We start from the raw sequence: 12,834 nt of genomic DNA on the forward strand, positions 1-12,834 counted from the left end.
AGAACTTCTTGCCCCAGGGGTGCGATTACCCAGAAGTTTTCTCTAGCAGTGAAGCCAGTTTAAGAAGTTCCTGGCTGCTTGGTCTCTACCCTGCTTGGAAATCTGGATTGCCAGTTACTGCAGTGATCTCATGTACAGTATAGCTTTGTAAGCACATGCTCAGGCACAACAGGGAGGTGGTGAAGCATTGAACTCTTTAATCTTGTTTGGCTGCTGAAGAAAACACTGGAGTAGCACATGGTACCAGGGTGTGGAAGGTGAGAATTTTACTGGGTACGCACATGGGGTGCAAAACAGGACTGAGTTTACTGGGTTTTAAGACTGTCCATTGCAAATGGGTTGCCTGATATCAACATACAAAACCTGAATGTCCTGCTCTTACAAATCCAAGATATTGGTCTGCTCATGGGTTTCTTGTGTCTTCATTGCTCAGATACTTCTGTAATGGGTGGAAATCAACTACTTGCTTCTGGGAAGTTGGAACTGACTTCTGTGGATCGAGTCAGGCCTAGGTAGATATGGTTTAGCCATGACAAAGTGGGAAAGGTTAACTGAGGGGCTTCCTGCTCTTCACTCCTGGGGGGCAGTGGAGGGAGCACTGGGATCATAGAATGATTTGGGTTGAAAGGAACCTTAAAGATCATCCAGTTCCAACCCCCCTGCCATGGGCAGGGACGCCTCCCACTGCATCACGCTGCCCAAGTCCATATCCAAGCTGGCCTTGAACGCTTCCAGGAATGGGTCATCCATGACTTCCCTGGGCAACCTGTGCCAGTATCTCACCACTTTATTGTGAAGAATTTCTTCCTAATATCTAGCCTAAGGAAGGCTGCTCTAAGGTCTCCCTTGAGCTTTCTCTTCTCCAGGCTGAACAGCCCCAGCTATCAGCCTGTCCTCAAAAGGCAGGTGCTCCAGCCCTCGGATCATCTTTGTGGCCCTCCTCTGGACACATTCTGTTTGTGCAACTAGACAGACATTTGTCTGCTGCAGAACTGGTGTGAGCAATAGAGACTCCAGAAAGAGTTGCTCACTGCATGTTTGTCTTTGACCTGTGATAGTTAAGGGCTGGGTTTTATCATGTGAGGGTTGGTGTGTCCCCCGTGACTTCTGCTGTCAACAGAAGCTGTTGCATTAGCAATAGATGAGGAAGCTTGTGATCTTGAGCAGAAACCCACATACCTTTTCATTGCTGTACAATTTGCGTGGAGAGATTATGCTTTAGTAGTAAGGAGACATAATACAGTTTGGCATCAGAATATAGACACACTTGAACGATGAATGATGAATAACATTAACTGCTTTATCAGATTGCACAATGCCTTCTAGGCTTCCTGCTGCTGTGCTGCTCTGTCTGTATTTGATGGGCAGGAATTTTTTTATAGCCATTTTTTCCACATCAATCTCCTTTCTTTTGCTTTCTGTTGGGCTTTGAGATCAGTTGCTCATCACCAAACTTCTTTAAACATCCTTATTAAATGACAGCATTATTTATATTGATATTAGGGCTCCAGTTCTGGCTCTTTCTAATGTCTTGTTTTGTCTTTTCCTGATCTGCTTCCCCTTCTGGGCTTGGAAGAGCTTTCCAGTTAGCCTCAGCCAAACTTCATTTCTTTCTCTCTCAGCTTAAGGCTGATCCCCTTGTACTGTCAATCTGTAGCTTCTACAGGAAACCCAGGATGGAACGGTTGTAACCAAACCTAGTACTACGTGTAATACACACCAGAGCGCTTCACGGCGTTATCAGAAATAAATTTTTCCCTGCACAAACCAAGTGAGGCTGATCCAAATAATGCTTTCTGCAACGGGAAGGTGGCTCTTGAATTGGTTTTCTGATCTTGCCTGAACTAAGGGTTTTGTTGATACCCTTTCTGCTGTTCTCCTTTCTGTAGAAGACTGGCAGATCCCTTCACTTCTTCGAACATCTCAATGTGAAAGTGGATTTAAAGCAATCATAGAAAGGATTGGGTTGGAAGGGGCCTTAAAGATCATCCAGTTCCAACTGCCATGCCATGGGCAGAGACACCTCCCACTGGATCAGGTTGCTCAAGGCCCCATCAAACCTGGCTTTGAACATCTCCAGGAAGGGGGCATCCACCACTTCTCTAGGCAACCTGTGCCAGTGTCTCACTACCTTCACTGTGAAGAATTTCTTCCTAATGTCTAGTCTAAATCTTCCCTCTCCAATTTATAGCCATTCGCCCTCCTCTTATCACCACATGCCCTTGTGAAAAATCCCTCCCCAGCTTTCCTGGAGGGCCCCCTTCAGATACTGGAAGGCCGCTCTAAGGTCTCCTTGGAGCCTTCTCTTCTCCAGGCTGAACAACCCCAACTCTCTCAGCCCGTCCTGGTAGCAGAGGTGCTCCAGCCCTCAGACCATCTTCATAGCCCTCCTCTGTACTTCAAGTCTCAGGCCGGACTGGGAGTAGATATAATATGGGTGTGAATTGGGCCTTTCACAATGAAGGCTGGCTCTGTGTGTCCCCTCGTGTCTGTCTAACCCCCACCTCTTTTCTGGTTTAAATACAACCTCTAACTTGGCTAAATACAGGATTTTTTTTGACTGAAGGAATTTGAGCTCCATATGATCTGCCTCCTCGTGTTCTCTGAGCCCTTTGCAGGGGAAGGGAAATGTTTTTGAACAAAGTCTGCTAACAGAGTTGTGGGTGGAAAGAGGACAAAACGAGTACGCAAAGAACCACACTGGACTTCTAAAACAAATGACAGTTTGTTCTCCAGAAAGAAATGCATTTCAGAGCAAAAACCTGAACCGTGAACGTGGAGAGTTTTTTTTGGTTGGTTTTATCTTAGGTGTCACAAAAAGTCTTGTCCAAAATAAGGAGCATTGAAGCTTGTAAGCATGTACTTTTAAAATATGAATGTGTGGCAGGCTGAATCCCTGGTGAGTCAAACAACAGAGTATCTTTTCTTTAGACAGTAGAACCTCAAAATGAGATTTCAGGGAAGTGTACTCTTACATCTGGGGTTTTACAATTTCCTTCAGTAAAGATAATCTTAGCCCCATACAGGAAGTCCAACGCATGTCAAAACAACCTGAGTTACGGTGAAACCTTTGGCTATCTAAGACTCATGTCAAAACTCATTAAAGACGAGTGTGTTTCCATGCTCTGGCAGGGTGAAGGAAGGATGAACACTAAGAATATTCTTGCATAAAATGTTGGGGGGATGTTGTCCAACTTCTTTTCTATATTGTTTTCATTTTCCTTCATTTTTTTCCTATTTTGTTAGTGTCTGCTATGTTACGATTTTATCTTCTGCAAATACCTTGAATCAAGCAAAGGTTGAAACTCATCTGTTGTGAGGTTACCAACCAAACACAGCTCCCCCCTCAATTTAGTTCTTAGAATCATAGAATCATTAGGTGGGAAAAGATGTTAGAGATCATCAACTCTTTGGCAGATTCAGTGGGTGGCTTGGGGTACACCTTAAGCACCGGTGCTGTCAGACCGGGGACGATGGAAAGTGTGAGAGGGGTGGTGTGGGGAATAATGACTCTCCTGACTACAGCAAATTTTTAGGAGAACTCAGCACACGCAGTCACCCACAAACTAAGGGACACCGTCCACCCACGTAATTGTTTCCTGTGCAGTTTGAATTGTGCAAAACAAGCCCTTCCATGTGATGTAATGATTCAAACCTTGCAGTGTTTTTGCATTGATGTGAGAATCCAAAAGTAAAATACTTTGTGAAGCAAACATCTATCTGCATGATTGGTTTAGCAAAGAAATTCAAATAGCATTGTTAATAAAGTAAATTTTAAAGGGAGAGAAGTTTTTTGTCAACCTGAATCTTGAAAAAAAAGCCCCAAAATCTGCATTGTATTTTTATGCTTGCTTCAAGAACTATCAAGTTGGAACTGGTAATTTTGCTATTGAACAAATTCATGAGAGTCAATTTCTCAACTTCTACAGTTCTTCAGATACAAAGATGTTTCGATTATCTTACGGTGTTTTTCATTCCAACTTAGGAATAGTGAATTTTCAGCTTTTCTAAACTCACTGAATTAGTACTGCAGTGCTCTTCTCCTGGAAGCTTGCTGTCCAAAGACAAGGCTAGAAGTCATGCCTGCTTTTCTCACTTTGTAAGAATTTATAGAATTATAGAATGGTTTGGGCTGGAAGGGACCTTGAAGATCATCCAGTTCCACCCTCCCTGTTATGGGCACAGACACCTCCTACTGCATCAGGCTGCTCAAAGCCCTATCTAGCCTGGCCTTGAACACCTCTAGATGGGACACTCGTGACTTCTCTGGACAACCTGTGCCAATGCCTCACCACCCTCACAGGAAAAGTTTATGTCCTAATATGTCATGTAAAACTCCCCTCTTTCAGCTTAAAACCATTACTCCTTGTCCTATTCCTGCACTCCCTTATAAAGAGCCCCTCTCCAGCTTTCCTGTAGCCCCCTTGAAGTCCTGGAAGGCTGTTCGAAGGTCTCCTCAGAGCTTTCTCTTCTCTAGGCTAAACAAGCCCAGCTATCTCAGCCTGTCTACATGTGGGAGGTGCTCCAGCCCTCTGATCCTCTTTGTGGCCTCCATTGGACTTGCTCTAAGAGATCCACGTCCTTCCTGTGCTGAGAACTCCAGAACTGAATGCAGGACTCCAGCTTCCCAGTACTGCTGACATTAGTTTGTATCCATAGGTGTTACAACACTAGTAGCTAAATATCCTGTTATTAAAATGTCGAAACCCAAGTCTGAAGAGCTAAATAGCACAGGCCCAGAAAACAGGCTTAGGCATCCCATACTGGAGCAGTAAAAATCCAGTTTTGAGAAGACTATACTCATTCCAGATGCAAATACAAAGAGTACAGTACCCAATGTATCATGAAAACAGGACCTTGCACAAGAGGCATGTCAGTGATTCCGTTTTTTCCTGGGTGCTATTCAAAGAGGTAGTTTACTCTACAAAGTGTGGCTTGTAATGCCGAATGATGTAATTCATGCTGGGAGTGGGAGAGAGACTAAGTGTGACATTCTAGGGAAGGATTTAAGCTATTCCAGTTTTGTATGCAGTGAAGAAGTGACTTACTGTCAGAATTCAGCCTCGTTTGTTCCCTGTTAATTTGCATTTCTTTCTTTTAGGGTGGTGTTGTCCTTTAATGTATTAGATTTTTCTTGCTCTTTTTCTGCATCGAGTGTATAAGGGCTGAAAAAGAGATTCTAATTTTATCAAGCTTGTTGCTTTCAGCTTGTGAGTCCTGGCAGCTCCTTGCTTTTTCCATTTTCCCTGCTGCTTCTCTGGGACTTGGTAGTAAAACAGCTGTAGCGTTGGTATCTACATAAAAATGTTCCATGAGTCCGGTGTGTTGAACATGTTACATTTTGGGTTGTTTGAATAACTTCTCAGTTACTTGTGACCACAGGAATTTTACAGCCGCCTTGAGGAGCTGCACCCCTGTAAGGCTCGTGCATGTGAGACGTGCGTCGTTGCCTCTGCTTTCCTGAAGCAAAGGCTTCAGCTACTGACTCTCATCCTGATCATTGTTGCTTCCCCTCCCAGTAAATTCCTTAAACTTATATATTAAGTGATTCTGAAGTACACTTACCTGTGAATCAGTTCTTCTACTGTAACCTGATGTGTTTAACTCTTTTTTCTAGGCTCTGTTCTGGATATTATAAAGCATATCGTGGCCAAAGGAGAACACAAGACTGGTGTCCTGGATGAACCATGTATAGCCACAATCCTTAAGGAGGTGCTGGAGGGACTGGACTACCTCCATAAAAATGGACAAATCCACAGGTATTTTTCATTTTTCTCATCTTTGTCCCCAAAATGTGTCACTGAAACAGAGCACCTGAGCACACACAGTCTCATTCTCCAGTCAGCTGTGAGGGCATGCAAAGAGGAAAACAAAGACAGAATTTTATTCAAAACTTCAAATTCAAACGTCTGTAGGGTAGCTGCTGCTCTGGAAAATCATAGAACGGTTTGGGTTGGAAGGAAATTTAAAGATCATCTAGTTCCAACCTTTCTGCCATGGGCAGGGGCGTCTTCCACTGCATCAGGTTGCTCAAAACCTTGTCCAACCTGGCCTTGAACACCTCCAGGGACTGGGCATCTATTTCTTCTCTGGGCAACCTGTGCCAGTGCCTTACTACCCTCACAGGAAAAGAATGTGTCCTAATATGTCATGTAGAACTCCCCTCTCTCAGCTTAAACTTGTCCCCTTTCACCTTATCTCTGCGCTTCCTGATAAAGAGCCCTCCCCCAGCTTTCCTGTAGGCTCCCTTTAGGCTTCCTTTACACACTGGAAGGCTCTATAAAGTCTCCCTGGAGCCTTCTGCAGGCTAAAAAAGCCCAAGTCTCTCAGCCTGTCCTCTTACGAGAGGTGCTCCAGCCTTCTGATCATCTTTGTGGCCTCCTTTGTCCTAACAAATATTGTGACTGGGCCAAGTTTGGGTAAACTTCAGGTTATCAAAAGTTCTGATATAACACAACTTTGCAAGTGTTAACATCCATCTGCAAAGTGTAGTTGTTGGAGCTTGAAAACTTCAGCTGGTTTTGTTTCTTGCAGAGCTATGAATCACCAAGAATGCAGTGTATAAGAAGTGTTGAACAATTTAATAAGGTGCCCTTGAACCCCTCTTCCTTATTTATTTTGGTTTTAAGGCCAGCTGCAAGATCAACCTCATAAAATTTGAATTTGAGTAATTTCATTAAAAAAAAAGATGGAAGCAAAATTAGTGGAAAAACTTCTTCTGTAGGCAAAACCCGGTTAACTTATGGCCTGTGATTTGATGGATCACTGAAATGTGTGGGTTTCTGTGCTGCTGTGTCGGTCAGGATCTATTTTTAAATCATGTTTTCCTCTCCTCTGGTGTCAAGGTGTGGTGTAGCTCAGGAAGAGAGAGCACTAAGTCACTATGTGCTACTGTTAAAAAGAACGAGATTTGCAGTCCTAAATATGTGCTGAAAATAGAATATACCATTTGTGGGTAATATACATCATCCCAGCCCCAAACTGCTGCTGTGAACAACAGCCTCTTCTTTCTTGGGAATTCTTTGAGCTTGGCTGTCTTCTGGTACAATGCCATTATAAGCATTGCTGCTGCTGTGCTGGTGGAAGTTTGTGTCCTCTTATAGCTGTGTAAGAAGAGGTAACTGTTTGCCAAAATGTTATTTTAATTAGAAAATCCAAGAAGTATTATTTCATTTTTTCAGTCAAACTGACTGGCTTTTGTAGATTGTTTTGGGTTAAAAAGAAAGAAATGGTTGGAAACAACTTAGAGGGGGGTTCTTTTCCCTAAAAGAAGTCTCAAGTTTCACTTTCCAGTCTCTATTAAAATTCTGATTTAACAGGAATGGCTGTTTTTGTGGAAGATGGTTTTGATTTCACAGCTGGTTGCTTAACTTTGTTTTTTAGAGATAAGACTTCAAGCAGCTCTGGGAAGGTAAAATAGAGCAGCAGACCAATTTACTGTATACATAGAATTAGAAAACCATTCAAGTTGGAAAAAAACCCTGAGATCACCAGGTCCAACCATCAGCCCAACACCACCATACCTGTAAAATAACGTCCTGAAGTGCCATGTCTATATGCTTTTTGAACACCTCCAGGGATGGTGACTCCACCACTTCCCTGGGCAGCCTGTTCCAATGCTTTACCACTCATATGGCAATTTGTCACCCTTGCCATATCTAATTTACAAACCCATGCGCATCTGTGACTTGCAGTTCATTTGCTCGACTAATTCAGTTCATCTTCTGGTCTAATGAAATCAGAATCTACGTGTTAAAGCAGCAGTAATCTGTTAAATTTCAGTTTTTCTGATGAAGTCACATAGTGATTTCTGTATTTCAGGAGAGGTGATTCTCTGTTTTATCTGATGGAGCGAAACAGCAAAACTAGTAATTATGGTGAAGGTTCTAGAGGATGTATTGATGTGGTTTTTGTTACTGAACTCAGCAAAAAGATGATGTTCACAGAAAGTTTGAACTGTTTGGTCTGAAAAAGATGTGATTCATATTGAATTATTTCGAAGCAGACTGAAGCAAACCTGCTTCAGCCATGCTTGTCCTACTCATTTGATTTTGCCTTTGTTTTGGTAACTTCAGCAAAGAAATCAAAGCTGTGTCATTGTTGCAGCTTAAGATTGTGGTTGTGAGTCAGCTACTTTGTGTTGCATCCCTGCATTTTAGGGCTGCTCCGACAATTGTGTAATGTTTTATCACAAAAAAGAAGCATTTAATTATCCCATTGTGTTGGGGCACTGTGGTCTGGGAAGTTTGGAGAAGTGGTAACAGTCACAATACTAAAAGAAAGTTGTGTAGTTCACTACCTGTGATGCAAAGGACGGGTTTTCAGCTGTTGGCAGAAAGGAAGCTTACCTGCCTTGGAGGGATGAAGTGTGCTTCCTTAACGTAGTTAATCATGCTGCCTCGTGTTTTACCCAGATGTTTTGCACACCACTGAGAAAAACACAGTTGAAAGTTGAAGTGCAGATGGCATCTTTCCTCATACATAGGAATATCTGCAAGGTTTTTCTCATTTTACTTAACACTTTACTTAACATTATGAGGGGTCATAATGCTAGTCATGCCTGATGGGAAATGCAGGTGGAAATCTTGCAGTCATGCCAGAGATGCTCTGTGAGGAAGTGTTTAAAGTAACTAAACTTTGGTCCCCTGGGTCAGCTTAAAGGATTTGGCTCTAAAAGAAGCTGCATTGAGGGATGGCTGAGCCACTGAATATCGTGTCTGGGATGTGGGGCAGCTGCAGGTGGGGTGAGCTTCAGGCCAAAACAAGGTCTGCCTTGAAGGGTCAGCATTTCATAGAATCTCTGATGTTGGAAAAGACCTCTAAGATCATCCAGACCTACCATCAGCCCGACATCACTGTGCCTACTTGAGGACTTTGGTTAGACCTAGAACAACCAACCCACAGCAAGCAGCCATCCAGCAAAGAGATCCAGCAAGACAGGCTAAAATGTCCCGACTCCCATTTGTATGGCACCTAGGAGAAAATGACTTGATGAAGTTAAGAGACACAGTGTTGACGAGATTAATGCCATTAGCACATCTGAAGTTGGACAGTCAGGCTGGTGGCAAAGCCTGAAGGATGCCTGCCTGGACCCGAATGTAATTTTGTGGATGCTGTTGACCTGCAGCAGGGACAGCTTGTTACCGCTGTAAATCATCAGCGAGATCAGAGGATACACGTCTGACTGTGGGGCTGCTTGGTAATTTTAAATTATGCATCAGCTTAAATGGGTAAATTAAGTTAACACGTGGGAGACTGGTTTAATGAAATTCTGCTGCTGCTCTGCAAAGCCTGCCTTGAACTTAATGCCACTTTCAATTAAGGTTTGGGGAGCTGCCTTTGCAGGGAAGTGTAAATCCCCTGCCTTGGACAGGAGGGTAGCTTTACAGTATTCTCCAGAGGAGATTAGAAAGCCAAATATCTACTGAAGGCATAAATTATGATTTTTATTTTGTTTACTTCCCTTTTTGACAGCCAGAGTGAGGCTGAGAACAGGGCAGCCTGGTCTAGTGGGATGTCCCTGCCCATGGCAGGGGGATTGGAACTAGATGACCTTTAAGGTCCCTTCCAACCCAAACTATTCTATGATTCTGTGATTCTGTGAGACTTGAATAGAGGCCATTGTTCAGCAACAAATGCTTCAGTCTCCTGTATTGTCCAAAGTGGTATTTTTTTGCATCAATCTTGCAAGGGCAGTTGGGAACAGAGTCTAAGGTCTTATTGAAAAGACAAAGGAGAAGGTGGAATCAGTTTTATTTTCATGTAACACTCCATACCAAGGTAACGATTACAAACAATCCCTGCCTTCCTCCAAAATCACCTCCTGTATCTTGGACTTGGTTCTGCCTTCATTGCTGTGTGCCTGTCCCTGCCATCCCTCCCGTGCCAGCTGCTGCCCCTCCCCACTGTGGTTGTCTGTGTAGCACAGTGATCCCAATGGCAATCTGAAATCCTAGTGATCCGGCTCATGTCAAGCAAGTTAAATATCTGGGTGCCAGCCAGGGTGCTGAGGAGGGAGGGCCAGACTCGGAAACCTTCGGATGAAGCTGTCCTGAAGGAATCTGCTCGGACACATTTTGTTATGGAAGTCCAGCAAGACTGACCTGCTGCAAGGAGGTCGCTCCCAGGCTAATCTTGTCTGGGTGACACACAGGGTATGTTACACCTCTTCCCTGCTAGGACTCTGATTCCTCGATGTGTTTATGGATTAGTAGGAGTTTGATGAATGACGTGGAAATAAAACTAAGCAAAACTAACCTAAGATGTTTTATTGCTTAAAAAGACTTGTTTAGAGGGAGATTCCAGGTTTATTCAGGTGCTGCTCCATATGGCAGTCTGACAAATGAATCGTGCTGATTAACTGTTACAAGGTCTCTCTGTCTTTCTACCTATTTTTATCTCTAAGCTTATCTTCTGTTCGTGATTAGCTGTTGTGTAACTGAATATTTCATTTAGTCCATGTGAAATGATACACTGCTCAAATATAATCAGATTCTCTTATTGCGGCATAATAAATATGATACTTCTTTGTAAAAACAAAAAAGCTTAGGAAGTGGTTTAGGGTTCCGTGCACTTGAAATACTGGTATGGCAATGAACCAGCTATTAATCTGTTTGGTTCTCTGTTTCTTAGGGGCTGGGAGATGCAACAGCACATTTGCTGTGCTGAGTTAGATCGTGTGCCCCTATAGAGAATGTTTGGAGGGGGCTTGGTGTCTTTTCAAACAGTTTTCTGATTGTGGGGCATCAGGGTGCCATGACAGCTGTTTGAATGAAGCTTTGAAGAGACCATATGCTTAGAATGGTTTGGGTTGGAAAGGACCTTAAAGGTCATCCGGTTCTAACCCCTCTGCCATGGGCAGGGACACCTCCCACTTGATCAGGTTGCTCAAAACCCCACCCAACCTTGACTTGAACTCCTCCAGAGTGTTTTTATGTGTGTTTTTATGCCAAATATATTAGTTTTTTTTTTTGACCTTTAGGGTGGCATTGGCACAGGATCAAAGTTTAATTTTCTTCCTCTTCTACTGATATAAAGGGAAAATATCTTCAGGGAAAAGTGTGTCTGGGTGTGAGCACAAGCACAGCACCAGCAGTTGTGTGTGGGGTTTTCAGGAGCGCTCCTCCAGTAGCGAGTGTCAGATTTAAGATGAAAGAGGTAATGGATATATTTTGGCAGAACTCAGCTGTCCTACAGGATTCAAGCTTAATTTTCATGTAGCCGATTAATGCATTGATAGCCGTGCTGGCAGGCATTGTGGTTAAACTGGATTCTAGTATGCCTCTGATTATTTTGACGACTGAAATACTGTGCTTCTTGCTTCTGTAGCAAAACTTTAGGATCACTTCACAGCCTTCCTCTCCCTACTGCTATAGTCTTGTTTTGGGGTGTGTGTTTTGGAGCTGAAGTTTGGTAAGGGATGATTAAGAGATGGATAACAGGATGTGGAGCCTTTCACCTCTAATTGCTGGTTTGATTTCAAGTCAGGACACCAGTAATTGAAAACTGGCTGTTGCTCAGCCTTGGGAAGTGGAGTTTTATATTCAGAGAAATGTACTTTGGTCTCTTCGCCCTTCTAGTGCAGGATGGGCAGAAGTAACCTTTAAAAGTAGTTTTAATATAAATTTTAAAGCTTTAATTTGTAAACAGTTCAGCAGTGAGACCAATAGAAATGTTACTTTTGGGTGTCTTGGTGGGAAGAAAGAGAAGATGCTTCTCTGGATTGTATTGGATGATTCGTTGCCTCAAATAAATACCTTACTGTGCAGCATCAAGGGTACAAGGACCACCAAATGTCCGCGATGTGCACATGGCAGTCAGTCTTGGGCATGTTGTGGTTTGGTGAAGCAGCATGTTCTCCTGGTGGCTGTTTCTTCCACTACATCATCCAAAAATTCATTGGTTTTTTTTAAGAAAAAAAATTTTCCCTGTGGTTGCGGAGAGAAAATGAGAATCAGATGTAAATCCCAAATCTGCAGACAGCCAGAAACAATAGCTCCCGTGGAGACAGTTTTCCTCAAAGTGGATAAAGAGACTCTACTCTGAAGCCTAAAAACCTGGCAATCCAAACTCTGCTGGTGAACTCTGCTGATGAAAGCCCAGGAGGGCTGGAGCTCTGCAGTGGCTCCAGGCTAATGTCAGTGCCCCAGTCCGTGGGGGCTCTGTGCATTCTGAGGCCCCCCCCAGTGGCTCTCAGGGTGGTGCCTGATGCCAGGTGCTTCCCATGTGACTGTTGCGTTCAGATCTCTGCCCCTGTGTCATTCTCCTCAGATCCGAGTGCTGCCTCTGGACTTGTCGCTGGCTGTCCTGCAGCTACTCAGAGTAACTGCGATTTAGTCCAGGGGAACATAGAGGTTTTGGTATAACTACTCTGCATCACATTGACAGGGATGTTTTTATGCTTTTCTCCTCCCTTTGTTACATGAAGGTGAGAAGCAGGAAGAATGTTGTCAGGGATATTGGGACTTAATGTGTTCCCAGGGGGAATAATCTTCATTCACTGTCTGCAGCATTAATTTTATCAGGTGAAAATATTACAGACTTTTTTGGCTTTCAGCTTTGAAGAAACAAAGTGCTATTCACACGAATGTACAACCACTCTGTTCGCGACATCCTTCTTTCGTCACTGCTTTTATCTGGTGTATATTACTGGGGCTCCCATCAGCCCATATGGGCTCTTGCAGCACCTTCCCAGGTGTGTAGAAATGTGCAGACTTTAAAACTCACAACTCCAGCTCTGAGTAAGTATTTAACACATTGGGGTTCATCCTGTTCGTCCTTCCTACCGCGATGTATTAAGTGAAGAACCTACTTCAAAAAGATGACTTTGAATAT

The 12,834-nt window shown here is 43.4% G+C and overlaps 1 protein-coding gene across 1 annotated transcript in view; it reads left to right on the forward strand.

The window, feature by feature from the left end:
• OXSR1 (oxidative stress responsive kinase 1) overlaps window positions 1-12,834 on the forward strand; it is a 105,124-nt gene that overhangs the window by 41,624 nt on the left and 50,666 nt on the right. Inside the window, exon 4 of the mRNA XM_069859245.1 lies at window positions 5,618-5,759. Within this exon, the coding sequence (XP_069715346.1) occupies window positions 5,618-5,759 (142 nt within the window). The remainder of the gene's footprint in view (window positions 1-5,617; window positions 5,760-12,834) is intronic.

The sequence above is a fragment of the Phaenicophaeus curvirostris genome, chromosome 6, assembly GCF_032191515.1.
Source record: "Phaenicophaeus curvirostris isolate KB17595 chromosome 6, BPBGC_Pcur_1.0, whole genome shotgun sequence".
Lineage (NCBI taxonomy): Eukaryota > Metazoa > Chordata > Aves > Cuculiformes > Cuculidae > Phaenicophaeus > Phaenicophaeus curvirostris.